At 40.2% G+C, this 14241-nt stretch overlaps 2 protein-coding genes across 2 annotated transcripts in view; both read left to right on the top strand.

The window, feature by feature from the left end:
• Positions 1–11052, top strand: part of dig-1 (Mesocentin) — a 48457-nt gene extending 37405 nt beyond the window's left edge. Inside the window, exons 38-48 of the mRNA NM_001379776.1 lie at positions 446–3847; positions 3950–7839; positions 7889–8081; positions 8136–9049; positions 9096–9197; positions 9249–9491; positions 9541–9778; positions 9825–10035; positions 10084–10308; positions 10354–10492; positions 10540–11052. Of these exons, the coding sequence (NP_001366805.1) occupies positions 446–3847; positions 3950–7839; positions 7889–8081; positions 8136–9049; positions 9096–9197; positions 9249–9491; positions 9541–9778; positions 9825–10035; positions 10084–10308; positions 10354–10492; positions 10540–10741 (9759 nt within the window). The 3' untranslated portion in view covers positions 10742–11052. The remainder of the gene's footprint in view (positions 1–445; positions 3848–3949; positions 7840–7888; positions 8082–8135; positions 9050–9095; positions 9198–9248; positions 9492–9540; positions 9779–9824; positions 10036–10083; positions 10309–10353; positions 10493–10539) is intronic.
• An 861-nt stretch (positions 11053–11913) lies between these two features.
• Positions 11914–14062, top strand: R05H11.1 (F-box domain-containing protein). The gene is made up of 5 exons (NM_066081.8): positions 11914–12045; positions 12100–12345; positions 12652–12976; positions 13021–13310; positions 13459–14062. The coding sequence occupies exons 1-5, from the start codon at positions 11927–11929 to the stop codon at positions 13907–13909; spliced, it is 1431 nt and encodes a 476-aa protein (NP_498482.3). The 5' UTR covers positions 11914–11926; the 3' UTR covers positions 13910–14062.
• Positions 14063–14241: the final 179 nt, after the last annotated feature.

Raw genomic sequence — 14241 nt, forward strand, 5'->3', positions numbered from 1 at the left:
CAATTATGGTTTCATTTTCAGTCTCAAATTATTTCCATAAAATTTGCGATTCTTTGTCACTCAAAATATGAGGAATCGTATGAAAATTTCTTTATCACAACCCGTGTCTATTAGTCTAATTTTCAAAAGGTCCGTAAGAGTGTAAGTCTAATTTTCGAATGCCCCATTACTTTGAAAAATTGGCCTTTTTTTGTAGAAAATCTAACCTGAAATTTCAAAAGTAAAGGAAGACTAATAGCGGAAGTACGGCAGATGTTTTAAAAGTTCCAAAACATGCCTCAAAAAGTTTCTCAAAATGATAAAACTTATAATTTACCAATACGAGATAAAATCTTATAAAAACTAAAGACTTATTTCTTTTGAAACCTAACGTATTCACTTTTGAGTATTAAATTTTTCAAGGGCTGCAATCGTTCCTTACAAACAGTTGAAATAAACATTTCAGGTGCTTCCAACCGATGCTTCTGGAAACTACATCTACCCAGTTATTGGACTAGATGGACAAGCCCTGCCAACAGACAAATCTGGAAAGACTGTCTACCCAGTTCGAGGACCAAATGGAACTCCGCTTCCAACTGATGCCTCTGGAGCTGTCATCGGACTTGATGGAGAACCAATTCCTACTGATGCAAGTGGAAAACCATTGTCAGCAGATGGATCTCCACTACCCACAGACGCTGTTGGAAATTATATTTTAGTTCCTTCAGATGACGGTGTTATAAGAACTCATCCAACTGATGAGTCTGGTAATACCATTTACCCGATCACTAAACCAGATGGAACACCACTTGCCACAGACTCAACTGGCGCATTTGTCACCGATGATGGACAAGTAATTGAAAAAGACGACGAAGGAAAACCAATTGGACCTGATGGTCAAGTTCTACCAACAGATGCTTCTGGAAACTACATCTATCCAGTCACATCTTCCGATGGCCAAGTTCTTCCTACTGATGCTGAGAAGCCAGTTATTGTCGATCAAAGTGGTAAACCACTTCCTACTGATGCATCTGGAAACTACATTGATAACAATGGAAAACCAATTGTAATTGAAGGAGAAGAACCAACTGGACCAGAAGATCAGAAATTGAGCAAGAATAAAAAAGGAGAATGGGTATATCCATTGGTTGATAAATTTGGAAAACCAGTTGAAACTGATGATAATGATAAACCAGTGATAACAGTAGTTGATAACGATGGAAACGAATTATCAAAGAATGATGATGGAAATTGGATCGATTTATCAGGAAATGAAATTGATACTGATGAACTAGGAAGACCACTTGATTCAGAAGGAAATCCGTATAAATTTGATGATAATGGACATGTTGTCATTGCTCCACAAATTGAAGAAGAAGAAGAAGCAACCCCAGCAATTCCATTTATTATTATTGATGGAGAACCAATTAATGAAGATGATGGAGTTTATACTGATAAGGATGGAAATGTTATTCCAACTAACTCTGAAGGTAAACCAATTGATGAAAATGGACAAGTTCTTCCAAAGAATGAAGATGGTGAATTTGTGAAACCGAAGGAAGCTGACACAACTCAATCTACCATTGTATCTCCTGATGGATCTCCACTTCCAACTGATGCTTCTGGTGCAGCTATTGGACCAGATGGAGAACCTATTCCAACTGATTCTAGTGGAAGACCAATTTCGAAGGATGGTTCGCCATTGCCAACTGACGCTTCTGGAAATTACATTCTTGTGCCATCAGGCGAAGGAGTTACGGATTCACTTCCAACAGACGAGGCCGGAAACATTATTTATCCAATCACTAAACCCGATGGAACATTACTTGCCACCGACTCTACAGGATCATTTGTGGCTGATGATGGACAAATCATTGAGAAAGATGACGAAGGTAAACCGATTGGACCTGATGGACAGGTTCTCCCAACTGATGCTTCCGGAAACTACATCTACCCAGTTATTGGACCGGATGGACAAGCCTTGCCAACTGATGAATCTGGAAAGACTGTTTTCCCAGTACGCGGACCAGATGGAACTCCGCTTCCAACTGATGCTTCTGGAGCTGTTATCGGGCCTGATGGAGAACCAATTCCTACTGACCCTAGTGGAAAACCATTGTCAGCAGATGGATCTCCACTTCCGACTGACATTAATGGAAACTATGTTCTCGTTCCATCTGACGAATCTGCAGCTAAAGTGCTTCCAACTGATGAATCTGGAAGTGTTGTTTATCCAATTACTAAACCTGACGGAACACCGCTTGGAACCGATTCTTCGGGATCGTATATTACCGAAGATGGGCAACTGGTAGGAAAAGACGAAGAAGGAAAACCAGTTGGCCCTGACGGGCAAGTACTTCCAACAGACTCTGCTGGGCATTACGTTTATCCAATCACTGGTGCAGATAGACAAATTTTAACAACTGATGCAGCTGGAAAACCAATTTATTCAGTTTTCAACGAAGATGGCATTCAACTACCAACGGATTCGTCTGGATATGCAATTGGGCATGATGGAGAACTCGTCCCTACCGAGTCGACAAACGGCGTCCCACTTAATAAAGACGGAACACCATTACCAACGAATGATAGTGGGCATTTTGTTCTTGTGCTGCCAGGTGCAACAGTAAATGATTCTAAACCAACCGATGAAGTCATTGTTTCTATAACAAATCCGGATGGGACACTTCTCGGAACAGATTCAACTGGTGCTTTCGTCACTGAAGATGGACCAATTATTGAAAATGATGATGAAGGAAAACCAGTTGGACCAGACGGTCAAGTTCTTCCAACTGATGACTCCGGAAACTACATCTATCCAGTTATTGGCCCAGATGGACAAGCCCTGCCAACTGATGAATCTGGAAAGACTGTCTACCCAATTCGAGGACCAGATGGAACTCCACTACCAACTGATGCTTCAGGAGCTTCAATTGGTCCAGATGGAGAACCAATTCCAACTGATGCCAGCGGCAAGCCACTATCTAAAGATGGATCACCACTCCCAACTGACAACGACGGACACTATGTTCTTGTTCCTGTAGACGATTCCACTATTAAAGCATTTCCAACTGATGAATCTGGAAATGTTGCTTACCCAATTACGCGACCAGACGGAACACCTCTCGGAACGGATTCATCAGGATCGTTTGTTACTGATGATGGAACAATAATTGAGAATGACGATGAAGGTAAACCCATTGGACCAGACGGACAAGTTCTCCCTACTGATGCTTCTGGTAATTACATCTATCCAGTCATTGGACCAGATGGACAAGCCCTGCCAACTGATGAATCTGGAAAGACTGTCTACCCAGTACACGGACCAGATGGAACTCCACTTCCAACGGATGCTTCTGGTGCTGCTATCGGACCTGATGGGGAACCAATTCCTACTGATGCTAGTGGTAAGCCGCTGTCACAAGATGGATCGGCACTCCCAACTGATAACAATGGAAACTTTATACTCGTTCCCTCAGACAAATCTACCACCAAGACCCTTCCAACTGACGAGAGCGGTAATTTCATTTATCCAATCACAAAACCAGATGGAGTTCTCTTTGCGACCGATTCGACTGGAAACTATGTCACTGATGAAGGTGAATTAATTGAAAAAGATGACAACGGATATCCACTGGGTCCAGATAAACGAGTTCTTCCAACCGATGGGTCAGGAAACTACATCTATCCTGCAGTTGGATCAGATGAAAAGATTCTTCCAACGGACAATCTTGGAAAGGTGGTTTATCCTATCACAAGACCAGATGGAAGCCCACTTGCAACTGATTCCACTGGTGTCTTCGTGACCGGAGATGGGACGATTGTTGAGAGGAATGAAGAAGGAAAACCAATTGGTCCAGATGGACAGGTATGTGGTAGAATCATGCAAAATATAATAGAAATTCATGTGAAATTTAATTCAGCTGACTTGATAATCAAATATAAAATATTTTAAGAAGTTCAATTTCAGGTACTTACAACTGATAATTCCGGAAACTATATCTACCCAGTCATTGGTCCTGATGGAGAACCACTTGGTACGGACGCTAGCGGAAAGACTGTCTATCCAGTACGTGGACCAGATGGAACTCCACTTGCAACTGATGCTTTTGGAGCTGTCATCGGACCTGATGGAGAACCAATTCCGACTGATGCCAGTGGTAAACCTCTTGACCAGAGTGGTTTCCCACTTCCAACGGACAATAACGGAAACTACATTCTTGTTCCTTCTGACGAGGCTTTAGGAAAGATTCTTCCGACGGATGAAAATGGAAATGTCGTGTATTCAGTTACAAATCCAGATGGAACTCCTCTAGCTACCGATTCTACCGGATCGTTCATTGCTTCTAATGGATTGATTGTAGAAAAAGATGACGAAGGAAAACCGATTGGACCCGATGGACAGGTTCTCCCAACTGATGCTTCCGGAAACTACATCTACCCAGTTATTGGACCGGATGGACAAGCCTTGCCAACTGATGAATCTGGAAAACCAATTTATCCAGTTTTCACTGAAGATGGAACGCAACTTCCAACTGATTCTACCGGATTTGCAATTGGCCCTGACGGCGAACTTGTTCCCACTGATTCAGCAAATGGTGTTCCACTTTCAAAAGATGGTTCACCACTTCCGACTGATGCATCTGGTAATTACATTCTTCCGGATTCTGGTGTTACGACAGCAAACCCAACAGATGAAAATGGTTATGCCATCTATCCTATTACTAAACCTGATGGAACTCTTCTTGCTACCGATTCTACTGGCTCTTACATCACTCAAGGAGGTCAACTGATTGAAAAAGACAACACAGGAAAGCCAATTGGACCAGATGGGCAAGTACTACCGACCGATGGATCCGGCAACTATGTCTACCCAGTTGTTGGACCAGATGGACAAGCTCTCCCAACTGATGACACTGGAAACGTTGTTTATCCAGTGATAAACGCAGATGGGTCATTGCTTGCTACTGATTCTTCGGGATCTTTCATCACCGAGAACGGAAAAATTGTTGCAAAAGACGACGAAGGAAAACCAATCAGTCCAGATGGACAGGTTCTACCTACTGATGCTTCTGGCAACTATATATACCCGGCACTCGGACCAGATGGATCTATTCTTCCAACAGACTCCAATGGAAAATCTATATATCCGGTCCGTGGTCCCGATGGTACACCACTACCAACAGATGAATTCGGTTTTGCTATTGGACCAGATGGAAAACCAATCCCTACTGATACTAGCGGAAAGCCATTGTCCGCAGATGGGTCACCGCTTCCAACAGACAACAATGGAAACTACATTCTTGTTCTTTCTGAAGGTGTCACCGAACATGCTCCAACAGATGAAAACGGAAATGTTATCTACCCAGTTACTAATCCAGATGGAACTCCACTTGGGACAGACTCATCAGGAGCTTTCATTACTCAAGACGGCACTGTGGTCAAAAAAGATGAGGACGGAAAGCCAATCGGCCCAGACGGGCAGGTGCTACCAACGGATAACTCAGGAAACTACATCTATCCTGTTATTGGGCCTGATGGACAAGTTCTGCCAACTGATGCATCAGGTAAAACTGTGCATTCGGTTTATGGCCCTGATGGTACTCAACTACCAACCGATGCTTCTGGCTCCGCCATCGGTCCAGATGGTGAACTTGTTCCAACTGATGTCAGTGGGAGACCTCTTTCACAAGACGGTTCACCTTTACCAACTGATAACAATGGAAACTATGCGCTGGTAGTCTCGGATGAAGCAACCACAAAGGTTCTTCCAACTGATGAGGGTGGAAATGTTATTTATCATATCACAAAGCCTGATGGTTCACTTCTTGGAACTGACGCATCTGGAGATTTTATTACCGATCATGGAAAAGCTGTTCAAAAAGATGACGAAGGAAAACCAATCGGACCTGATGGATCAGTGCTTCCTACTGATACTTCTGGAAATTACATTTATCCAATCACTGGACCAGACGGAAATGTGCTGCCAACCGATTCAAATGGAAAACCAGTTTATCCCGTCTTTAATGAAGATGGAACTCAACTTCCAACAGATTCAACTGGATCAGCAATCGACCAAGACGGAGAACTTGTTTCCACTGATTCCACAAGCGGAGTTCCACTTGCTAAAGATGGTTCTCCACTTCCAACAAACTCAGCAGGAAACTATGTTCTCGTTTCATCTGGAAAATCTCAACCAACTGATGAACATGGAAATGTCATTTATCCTATCACTAAACCAGATGGAACTCTTCTCGCCACCGACTCAACTGGGTCATATCTCACTGAAGATGGTCAACTTGTAGAAATAGATGATTCTGGAAAACCCCTCGGATCAGACGGACAGGTTTTACCAATCGATGCTTCAGGCAACTATATCTACCCTGCGCTCGGACCAGATGGGCAAGCGCTCCCGACCGACGATGCGGGAAATTTGGTATATCCAATCGTCTATCCTGATGGAACACCACTCGCCACAGAATCAACTGGAAATTATGTCACTGAAAACGGAGAAGTAGTTGGTAAAAATACTGACGGTAAACCAATTTCACCTGATGGTCAAGTTCTTCCAACTGATGCTTCTGGAAATTATATCTATCCAGCAGTTGGACCAGATGGACAAGTATTGCCAACCGATGCCTCCGGAAAACTAATATACCCAGTATTCCACCCAGATGGAACACAACTTCCGACGGATGCCTCTGGATATGCTGTCGCTCCTGATGGTTCGTTAATTCCGACTGAATTTTCTGGAAAACCGCTCGGAAAGGATGGATCTGTCCTTCCAACAGATAACAGTGGAAGATATGTTCTTGTTCATGACGATAGAGAAGTTACACAGACAATCCCAACAGATGAATCTGGAAACACTATTTATCCAATTACAAGACCAGATGGAACACTTCTCTCAACCGACTCAACTGGAATCTATCTTACAGATGAAGGAAACGTGATCGATAGAGATAACGAAGGAAAACCACTTGGGCCAGATGGTCAAGTTCTACCAACTGATGGTTACGGAAACTTTGTGTATCCTGCAGACAGCGATATTGGAGGAGCGAAGCTTCTACCAACAGACGAATATGGACATACATTGTATCCAGTCATCAGACCAGATGGATCGCTACTCTCAACAGAATCATCAGGATCGTTTGTCACGGATGATGGAACTGTCGTTTCAAAAGACAGTGATGGAAAGCCATTGGGTCCTGCTGGACAAGTTCTGCCAACTGATGCATCCGGAAACTACATTTATCCTTCAATTGGACCAGATGGATCACCACTTCCAACAGATATCAACGGGAAGCCAGCATATACCGTTATTGGAAGATACGGGGATGTGTTACCAACCGATTCTCTTGGAAGAGCAGTTAATATTGACGGATCAGTTGTACCTACTGATGATGAAGGACTCCCGATCGACCAATACGGTGTCGTACTCCCAACTGATACAACTCGCAAACTTCACACTTTAGTCCCAACTCGTCGCCCGTCGTCCTTCTGCTATGTTACTTCTCACATTGACCTCCTTCTCGTGATTGATTCATCTAATAACATCAAGGTACTTGACTATAGAGTAATGAAGGAGTTAATCAAAAACTTCCTCACTGAACATTTCAACCTTCGCAAGCACCAAGTACGTGTTGGACTTGTCAAGTACGGAGATGGAGCTGAAATCCCTGTTTCTTTGGGAGACTACGACAACGAAGACGATTTAGTGCATCGCATCAGTGAATCTCGCAGACTCAAAGGGCGTGCTCAACTTGGAGCTGGTCTTCGTGAAGCGCTTGATGAGCTCTCAATTTCTGGAGTTGATGGAGTACCGCAAATTGTTTTGATTGTCAAGAATGGAAAGGCTAGGTGAGTTTTCTACTTTAATTGACCCGCATTTAAAAACTATATATTTCAGCGACGACTACTCATCTGCAGTTAAATCCCTCAAGGCAGAACGCAATGTAACCGTGTTTGTGGTTGACGCTGGAGATGATGAAAGTCAACAGCAGAATTCTGAACTCACCGAAGAAGATAAGACTATTGTGATTTCACAATGGCGTGGAGCTGATTCAGAGGTTCTTGGTCCAATTGCTGATTACATTTGCAAGGTATGTATAATTTTAGTAGTTGTGAGATTGCTATTGCAAAAAATTGTTTTTTAGATTGTGCCAAACGTCGAAACGAGCAGAACCTGGCCAACTCCAAGAACCAAGGCAACAACTACATCCGGAACTGGACGTAGCTGCTCATCAATCGACTACGAATCTGATGTTATTATTGTGCTCGACTCTTCTGAAAACTTCACTCCAGATGAATTCGTCAGCATGAAGGATGCTGTTGCCAGCATCGTTGATACTGGATTTGACTTGGCCCCTGATGTTTCGAAAATTGGATTCGTAATCTACAGTGACAAGGTTGCTGTACCAGTGGCTCTTGGCCATTACGAAGACAAAATTGAACTTCTGGAAAAGATTACTGATGCCGAAAAGATCAATGATGGAGTCGCAATTGCTTTGTATGGTTTGAATGCTGCTCGTCAACAATTCCAACTTCATGGACGTGAGAACGCAACAAAGGTAGTGATCCTCATCACGAACGGAAAGAATCGAGGAAACGCTGCAGCTGCTGCAGAAGACCTTCGAGATATGTATGGAGTACAGCTTTTTGCTGTTGCAGTTGGATCAAACCCAGAGGAGCTTGCTACCATTAAACGACTTGTCGGAAACTCCAATACCGAAAATGTAATCGAAGTCGCTCAATCCACCGAAATTGATGACGATGCAGCGGCGCTTCTAAAGGCGGTTTGTGGAAACACATCACCAAAGAACTCAGAAATGCCAGCTCATTTGACTACTAAGCGCGATGTTTTAGCTCAAAAATTCACAACCGCTCCGATGCTCCGCACAACTCGTGCCGTCGCTGGCGGACTCTGCAATGACGGAATCCGAAGACCTTATCATTTCAACATTCTAGTGGATATCACTTCAAGAGCTTCAGCGGATGAGTTCCGTCGTGTTCTCGATCATCTTATCAACTTTTTCAATGACCGAATGAGAGATGAACAGCACATGATCACGTAAGATAATCTAAATACTTTTTGAAAACTAAACAACTATTTTCAGCATCAACATTATTACCGTCAACAGTGATAAGGTTCAAAATATTTTGAGCAACTTGCGCGCTGATCAACTTTCTGAACAACTCAACGCAATCACTCAACAATCGTAAGGAAGATCATAGTTCCAAATATAATCTTATAAGTTAAAAATGTTCAGAGATGACACAGTTTCTCCAAAACTCGGAGCCGGAATCGATGCTCTTGCTGAGCTCTCAAAGGAAAATTACATTAATGGAGCTATCAAACTGATGCTTATCGTTGGTTCTGATGGTACCTCCAGTGACGATGCTCTCCCAGCAGCTGAATACGCTAATAGTGACTTCCAACACAATATCATCGCTGTCTCTGTGAGAAAACCAGCCACTGATCTTCTATCCAAAATTGCTGGACTTCCAACAAGGTTTCAAATTTTCAGTATTTTAATAAAACTCATTCTCAACATTTTTCAGAGTGGTTCATCTGGACCAATGGTCTGCCCCGAATGAGTTGTTTGACAGTTGGATTGCATACATCACATGTGATTATGCAACAGCTAGTACCACTCGTAAATCGACAACTCCAAAGATGACAACTCTTCGCCCATACGACCGTAAGGCATCTAAGGAAGACGCCACGAACATCGAACTGATCCCATTGTCACCATCATCACTATCTGTTTCTTGGACTTGCTGTACTAACAACAAATCTGTGAGTTGGAAAAAAATAAATACTTAGAACTCAGTAATGATTTCAGAACTACACAATTCTCTACACTCATGATACTTCAATTACAAAGGAAAAATGGATTCGCAAGGAAGTCACATGCCGTGATAGTTTTGGAACTCATCTTAATGAACTTCCATCTGATCACACCTATACTGTCTGTGTCATGACTAACGAGAGGGTTGACAATTCAACTGCATTGGCAATTGATAAAAACTGTGATAGTCTCCACATTGATCAGAGTGAGTATATCAAATGAATGTGGGTTTTGACAATCTATTAATTTTCAGACACCACTGCTCCAGAAGACTACGTTAAGCCGTCTCCATCGAGCTGCAACTGTCAATGTTCTGAAGGAAAAGCTGTTCTCCGAGCAACTTGTGAAATGGTTATCGATACTAATCGCCCAATTGCTACCCTTCCACCAGCAACAGTCGACGAGTGTCCTTGCAAAGTCAAGGCTCACGGAGGACGTTGTCCAAAGGGTTATATTGCAAAGGACGGACAGTGTTATGGTACATCGTTTAATTGAATTTTACATCAAAGATTGCAATTTTTAGATATTGATGAGTGTGAAACCAACAACGGACAATGCTCAGAGGGTTGTGTGAATACTCCGGGGTCTTACTACTGTGCTTGCCCTCATGGAATGATGCGTGATCCTTTGGATCCTTTCAATTGTGTCAATACCGCCAACTCGTAAGAACTTTAGCATACGGAAAAGAACTCCCAATTTGCAATTTCAGATTCGACAAAATCGCTGCCCTTCTTGCAAATTATCTTGAAGCAAACACTAAAAATTCTGGATCAGAAGTAACATCAGAAAAGTCTGACGGTGGACGTGTCAACTACAAAGCCACAATTAAGTCAGCCGACGATAAGACCATTACTTTCGAGTGGTCCCATGTTCCAGAAGTTGTGCGAAGAGCCTTCAAATGGCTATTCTAATTTTCTCTTAACTTCTCCCCAATTATTATATATCAATCCAAACCAAGAAAATCTCCGTATACATAAATTATATATCTCGGTGAATGGTATTTCTGTATTTATATATAGCTCTTCATATTCTTACATATTTCAAAATCCCCCCAAATCTGTTACTTTCCACCATTCTTCTTTCACATTTTCTCTTAATCCCAAAATCTGTTAACTGCCAATTAGGCGCTCTTTTGAGATATTTTTGCTTTTGATAATGTGCCTTTAGTTTTTCTTTTAATTTTTGCGGTAAAGTGGTCCAATAAATAATCTAAAAAATAACAGCTGTTACTTAATGTTAGATATTTGCAGGCTAAAAACAAAAGTCTTATAGCAATTTTTGTTTTTTTTTTAATGTTTCAAACCGAATCCAGTTGTTCTAGCTGTATTTCTGACATGAATATCTGAAAATGACAGAAGCAATATTTCTGATTAGCTCACCTGCAATACATGAAGTTGATCTTATTGTTAAGTGTGTGTCTAGTCCGAGGAAGTTAATCTACACCTATTCCAAGAACAAATGACGGTTCTTCATAATTGGAGATGACTTGTGGAACAAGTGGAGGATATAACTCCTGAATATTATTGTTTGCTTCCATTTTTTAGTTTCTTGCTGTTAAAAACCTGCACTATTTTTTTTCGAACTTTTGACTTTTATTAAAATTACCTAAATCGCGCATGAAATTTTATGAAATAAATAAGTTGTCATGTATCGAAAGAAAAATTGGTTTAAAAAAATATTACTCCCACTAGATATAGACCGAGTTATAATTTCACTAATTGGTTATAAATAGCGTTAAAGCTTATATTTCAAGCTCCCTTTCAAAAATAGTTCAACAAACTGTGGAGCTCATAAGCTGACAACTACGAAACAGATTTGTGAGGATTCCGGTCTTGTAAGGATGTTCTGATATCATTAATATACTCTATGCAAGTAAATATTCTTTCCAAATATATTTTTTTGCAACATAAAATCAATATAACCAGAGAGTCTATCTGAGGCGTTCTGTGGCAGCCTTTGCGTCTTTCACTGTCTGCGTCTTTTTGCCTCCATTTCTCATTTGAATGCCATTCCATCATACTCTTTCAAGGTTTTTTTATATTTTATGTTTCTTCTATTAAGGTTAATTTCAAACCAACGAGCTGTTTCAGATAATAATGCACTGTTCAAAATCAGATCCACTACTTTTATCTCCGATTCATCCATTCCTAAATCTTCTTGCTTTACCAAAAAAGTCATTGAAAAAATTATACGAGTACTTGAACCCAATCGATTGGTAAGTTCCTATCAAAATCGTTCAACTTTTATCGAAAGAAATTACTATTTTTAGTTACAACATTGCAAAATGCTCGAAAAATCTGGAGGCACAAGTGAGAAAGTACAAAAACCCTGTGATCAACTATATTTATATGAGATTTGACGACGAAAAGTCATGCATTGGAGTTTATTTTGAAAAATATAAATATAATGCATGCGTATTTTATTCATGGAGAGATAAAGATGGAAAGCGAACAATTTGGAATAATTCGTACTATTTGAAATCGAGCAAATTTCAAAATTACATGTTTTGCAAGAGGTCAGTTTTGTTCGAAAAAAGACATCAAAAAATTCTAAAAAGTTTTGATTCTAAAAAAGTGTACGTTTTGCGGGGAACTTTAATTATTCACCAAAGTTAAAATTTAAAGAACAAAATTACCACTCAAAAAACTTTTTGTAAAAATTAAACCTCAATTCAATTGTTTAATTTTTTACAGTTTATTCTTTGAAACAATATTTCTAGATATTTTTAAATGCAGAAAAACCTGTTTGCACAATTTGAAATATTCAAAATTTTGAAAACTCGCTCAAAATTTTTTTTTCATAACATCAATTTTTCATACAGAAGTCACCCAAAAGAAGTGAAGTCTCTGCAACCTTCAACTATCCCACAAAACTATATAAACGGAATGCTTGAAACTTATCAAGAGTTGTGCTCATTGTTCTCAGCTCAAGATGCATTTTACTTTGTCGGAGTGAATGTGAATGACAAAATATCATATGAGACTTTCTGTACGATGCCCCATCTTCCCAGGTTTATCGGAAATTTTCGTTTGATTGGCTCAAAATCGCCAAAAGTTGAAAGAGTCAGAGATATTTTGAGAAGTGCAAATGTATTAGGAACAATCAGAGTTTCACATCAAATTGGATCAGCTTGTATGCAAGAAGAGGCTAGTTATTGAGAAATACAATCCGTTTAAATATTATTTTATAGTTAATCAATTCCAAACATATTGTACTTGATGACCCAGAATGGATCAGCCGTGAAGAATTGCTATCTCTTAACTGTATCACAGTTGATATTGGACATAACAATCTAACAGCTGACGATCTCAACGCATTTCTCTTGCAATGGATGTTCATAGATAGTGATCAAACAAGATTGGAACGAATGGAAATCACATTGAGTCCGGAGGCGTTTCGAAATAAAGCTCAGATTACAAATGGGCTGATGTTGTTGGATTGGGACCCGAGAAGAAGAGAGGGGGAACATTTTGATTCTTCGTAAGTATTCAGCCAGTGTTTTGAACAAAGAGAGATACTCTAAAAGATTTAAAATATTCTGTACAACATTAAATATTTTAACGTATTTTTTCTTAGACCTCACTGAAGAAATATTCCATGCATCAGATTAAAGTCAATTAATTTACAGTTACTACTTGAGCCGAAGTACTATCCGTGATCCATACCACTTCCTTGATTGCAAGTTCTCGAAAGATATTCTGCGAGATGACGGACGCCTGGCCACTATTTTATTCTACGGGAAGAAGCTCTACTTTCTCGTTTGGAAAGACCGTTTTCCATACAAAACAATCAAAGATGCGAAGAAACAACAAAAGGAACGGAAAGTCAAGAAAAAGTTGACCAGAGCTCTCAATGATGCATTGCGTGATCTAAATGTTAGATCACAAAATGAATGGAATCAAAAAACGGAATGGTTGGAAGCAGTACTCAAAACAAGAAAAGCAGTTGCAGAAGAAGAACAGAACGCCAAAAGAAAATACTTCCAAGCACTCAAAGAATTCTTGGATACCTCGGAGCCGAAGCCAAAGAGAAGACTTTTAAGAACGATTACTATATTCAAGAAGGATGTAATTCCCTAGCTTAGCCTACATATATTTACCCCATATTGCTTGTATTTACACATTTTAACTTTTACGGGATCAAATTGCAATATTTCGAATTTCACTGCCAAATTTTTTTTTAACATGCCACTGTTTGAATCATCAAGTTTTTAATGAATAAATATTAATGTTAAAATTGATAATATTTCAGAAGAGTTTTAACTTCTAAACTCACTTTGCCTCTTTTTTTGAAAACAGGTCTTCAGAATATACAATTGTTAAAAATGTATCATTTAATAAAAGTAGGTGCTTCTGAATAACCATCAATCAATCAAACTATGCAAGTCTTCTCTACACAAATTATTTTTCAT

This window comes from Caenorhabditis elegans, chromosome III (assembly GCF_000002985.6).
Source record: "Caenorhabditis elegans chromosome III".
Classification (NCBI taxonomy): Eukaryota; Metazoa; Nematoda; class Chromadorea; order Rhabditida; family Rhabditidae; genus Caenorhabditis; species Caenorhabditis elegans.

What these genes read in the sequence shown, in the direction of transcription:
- R05H11.1 (NM_066081.8), top strand. Translation starts at nt 11,927, where the DNA reads ATGCACTGTTCAAAATCAGATCCACTACTTTTATCTCCGATTCATCCA. An exon ending in TACTTGAACCCAATCGATTG is followed by an intron (nt 12,046 to 12,099) that starts GTAAGTTCCTAT and finishes TACTATTTTTAG; the next exon opens with TTACAACATTGCAAAATGCT. An exon ending in CAGCTTGTATGCAAGAAGAG is followed by an intron (nt 12,977 to 13,020) that starts GCTAGTTATTGA and finishes ATTATTTTATAG; the next exon opens with TTAATCAATTCCAAACATAT.